Source organism: Brachyistius frenatus, unplaced genomic scaffold, assembly GCF_029030835.1.
Source record: "Brachyistius frenatus isolate BFR_SWC_R1_liver_20210118 unplaced genomic scaffold, ASM2903083v1 Contig_460, whole genome shotgun sequence".
Lineage (NCBI taxonomy): Eukaryota > Metazoa > Chordata > Actinopteri > Embiotocidae > Brachyistius > Brachyistius frenatus.
The window spans coordinates 12,501-16,778 of record NW_027211059.1 but is presented as its reverse complement, the minus strand read 5'-3'; the positions used below and the strand labels follow the sequence as shown (position 1 = coordinate 16,778).

The window sequence follows — 4,278 nt, the reverse complement described above, 5'->3', positions numbered from 1 at the left end:
AACATGATGCCTGTCTGCTTTCTGTTGTTTAAATCCAGATTGGCTTCAACTACAGGTCAAAGGTCACCAAAGTATTATCATTGTTAGATGTTGTTAAATATGAGAAACTGTTCAGTGTTGAATCTTACAAATGATTGTAATGAAAGAAGTCAGCAACATACAACATGTTATCATGTACCTTTTATTAGAAAAACAATATACCTACCAATAAACCATCATCTGAGCTGCTTTTATCAATAAATCCTTTTGTCTTATAGAAATGAAATGAGTGACTTTTATCAGCAGAGATTTAACAAAAATAAAGATTATTGAAGGTGATAACATGGACGATGGGAAGATGTGTCTTATCTTCCTCAAAATATATCAGTTTATTATCTGTTTACATGAAGTCACAGCTATGAATGAGGACAGAGGTGTGTGTGTGTGTGTGTGTGTGTGTGTGTGTGTGTGTGTGTGTGTGTGTGTGTGTGTGTGTGTGTGTGTGTGTGTGTGTGTGTGTGTGTGTGTAGGAGGGATATCGCGTATGAGACTAACACACAACGAGCTCTGGAGGATGCAGCAGAAACATGTCAGTGATTGAGAGGTCATCAAATCACCCCCCCCCCTCCAAAAAGAAAAAAAAACTGAGGTCACAGGAAGTGGTGTGTGTGTGTGTGTGTGTGTGTGTGTGTGTGTGTGTGTGTGTGTGTGTGTGTGTGTGTGTGTGTGTGTGTGTGTGTGTGTGTGCGCGTGCGTGTGTGTGTCGGAGGTGTGTGTGAGTGTGTCTGAGGGTGTGTGTGTGTCGGAGGTGTGTGTCTGAGGTGTGTGTGTGTGTGTGTGTGTGTGTGTGTGTGTGTGTGTGTGCTCCCCCTCATCCTCCTGCTCCTTCTCCCTCTCCCCCTCCTCCTCCTCCTCCTCCCCTTCCCCCTCCTCCTCCTCCTCCAGCAGACATCCTTCCATGTGACTGGGTCTCCCCAGTGGCCACAGACTGCTGCTTGGTTTCTGTTTGTGCGACTTGACTCTGTGTGAGTTTGTCTGCAGTCTCCTCATTGGGCCAACAGTAAGGGGAGGAGCTTATACAGGACGAGGAGTGTGATGCAGAGGAGTGGGTCCATTGTGCTCATCATGCTGTAGTCTGGATGAAGGACAGAGACAGAAGACAGACGGTTAGGACAGAACACGTCCCACTCAGGCTGATGGACAAACATCTAGCAGCAGCACAGGAGGAGCTGTCAACAGATCTGACAACAACAGATACAACAACAGATACAACAACAGATATATTCAACAACAGATACAGAGCAACAACAGATACAACAACAGATACAAAAACAGATACAACAACAACAGATACAACAACAGATACAACAACAAATACAACAGATACAACAACAGATACAACAGATACAACAACAGATACAACAACAGATCCAACAACAGATACAACAACAGATACAACAACAACAACAGATCCAACAACAGATAAAAACAACAACAGATACAACAACAACAACAACAACAACAGATACAACAACAGATACAACAACAGATACAACAGATACAACAACAGATACAACAACAGATACAACAACAACAACAGATCCAACAACAGATCCAACAACAGATACAACAACAGATACAACAACAACAACAGATCCAACAACAGATCAACAACAGATAACAACAGATACAACAGATACAACAACAGATACAACAACAGATACAACAACAGATACAACAACAGATACAACAACAACAACAGATACAACAGATACAACAACAGATACAACAACAGATACAACAACAGATTCAACAGATACTACAGATCCAACAACAGATCCAACAACAGATAGAACAGATACAGATAACAACAGATACAACAGATACAACAGATACAACAACAGATACAACAACAGATACAACAACAGATACAACAGATACAACAACAGATACAACAGAACAACAGATACAACAACAGATACAACAGATACAACAATACAACAACAGATCCAACAACAGATCCAACAACAGATACAACAACAGATACAACAACAGATACAACAGATACAACAACAGAACAACAGATACAACAACAGATACAACAACAACAACAGATACAACAACAGATACAACAACAGATACAACAACAGATACAACAACAGATACAACAGATACAACAACAGATACAACAACAACAGATACAACAACAGATACAACAACAACAGATACAACAGATACAATAAATGATACAACAACAGATCCACAACAACAGATCCAACAGATCCAACAACAACAGATCCAACAACAGATCCAACAACAGATATGTAGCAAGGTTGGTGCTACAACACAGATGACACGATTGTACGTTCGGGTGTAAAATGCAGATCACAACAACTGAAGAGACGGAGAGATGGTGAGACAAAGAGACAGAGGGACAGAGAGATGGAACAGATTGAGAGACAGAGGGACAAGAGACAGAGATGGTGGGACAGAGACAGTGAGATGGAGGGACAAAGAGACAGACAAGAGACAGGAGAGAATTTGCTGCTTTAACAACAACCCACCAGAAACATCCAGCCATGATGTCTCCCGCTTGTATTCATGTGTAAATGTTCAGTTTTCTACATCCTCCTGTTTTTAATGTTTCTATGGTAACTGTCAGTCAGAGGACTGCTGCCTCCATCACATACAGGTCTGTCCCACTGCTGTCTGTTCTCCTGCAGCAGGACCTGTTCTGACCCACAGTCATGATCAACAAGCTCCTCGTGTTCCCACAAATTTCATTAAACAAAGTCTACTTCAGAGCAGCTTCACATCAGACCACCGCTCAGTCCAACACAAGACGTAGTGGGAGGAGCCTCAGTCCCTCTAACAGAGGACCACCATGCATTGCAGCCACACAACCTTATCACAGGTAGGTTTGCTGAGGATGCTGACTGCTCATAGGTTACCAGAACTGGAACCAAACTAACAGCAGACTGTATCTACAGGAAGACAACAGCAGGACACAGAGGGACATCTGAAAAAGACAAAGTCCTGAAACAGCATGAGGACGGAACTGGGAGGAGGCAGGACATTAAAAACATAGGAAACACTGAGGCAGGAAGTATAACAAAAACATATTCACTGTTCAAAATAAAAGCAGAACTGAGGACCAGATGTTAGCTGAGTGTAGGTCCAACACGTCCAACAGGTCCAACGCATCCAACAGGTCCAGCAGGTCCAATGCGTCCAGCAGGTCCAACGCGTCCAACAGGTCCAACAGGTCCAACGCGTCCAACAGGTCCAACGTGTCCAACAGGTCCAGCAGGTCCAACGCGTCCAACAGGTCCAACGCATCCAACAGGTCCAATAGGTCCAACGTGTCCAACAGGTCCAACGCGTCCAACAGGTCTAACAGGTCCAACGTGTCCAACTTTTCAAAATAAATCTGATGTCAGACCGTTTATCAGATCAGCTGATGTCAGACAGTTTATCAGATCAGCTGATGTCAGACCGTTTATCAGATCAGCTGATGTCAGACTGTGTTTATCAGATCAGCTGATGTCAGACCATTTATCAGATCAGCTGATGTCAGACCGTTTATTAGATCAGCTGATGTCAGACCATTTATCAGATCAGCTGATGTCAGACAGTTTATTAGATCAGCTGATGTCAGACAGTTTATCAGATCAGCTGATGTCAGACAGTTTATCAGATCAGCTGATGTCAGACAGTTTATCAGATCAGCTGATGTCAGACTGTGTTTATCAGATCAGCTGATGTCAGACCATTTATCAGATCAGCTGATGTCAGACCATTTATTAGATCAGCTGATGTCAGACCATTTATCAGATCAGCTGATGTCAGACAGTTTATCAGATCAGCTGATGTCAGACAGTTTATCAGATCAGCTGATGTCAGACAGTTTATCAGATCAGCTGATGCCAGACTGTGTTTATCAGATCAGCTGATGTCAGACAGTTTATCAGATCAGCTGATGTCAGACCATTTATCAGATCAGCTGATGTCAGACCGTTTATCAGATCAGCTGATGTCAGACTGTTTATCAGTTCTGGCTTCAGCCCAGTGATGGAGGCGGAGCTTGTTGCTATGCGCTGTTATGTGCTGCATCAGTAATCATCCAGAAGACAGCCAACAGATGCAGGTTACATAAATGAACAGAGGCCATGTGGCCTCTCAGCTTCTTTGTTAATCATTGGTTTGTTTTGGCTCAGAGCTCCTGCAGAGAGCAGATACAGGAGGAGGCCACACGTTTGTGAGCATACTGTACTTTTCATTTCCCTGCACCACCACATG

General features: G+C 43.1%; 1 protein-coding gene and 1 long non-coding RNA gene across 3 annotated transcripts in view; one reads left to right on the top strand and one right to left on the bottom strand.

Moving 5' to 3' along the window:
• Nucleotides 1-352: 352 nt before the first annotated feature.
• LOC138614156 (uncharacterized) lies at nt 353-604 on the top strand. Its single transcript, XR_011310232.1, has 2 exons — nt 353-419; nt 510-604. It is a non-coding gene; the product is annotated as an uncharacterized lncRNA (long non-coding RNA).
• Nucleotides 605-913: 309 nt separating this feature from the next.
• The window catches only part of vstm2b (V-set and transmembrane domain containing 2B), a 7,067-nt gene continuing 3,702 nt past the window's right edge, over nt 914-4,278 (bottom strand). For both annotated transcript variants that reach the window (XM_069687402.1, XM_069687401.1), the window contains exon 5: nt 914-1,114. In XM_069687402.1, coding sequence (XP_069543503.1) covers nt 1,026-1,114 — 89 coding nt within the window. In that variant the 3' untranslated portion in view covers nt 914-1,025. The remainder of the gene's footprint in view (nt 1,115-4,278) is intronic.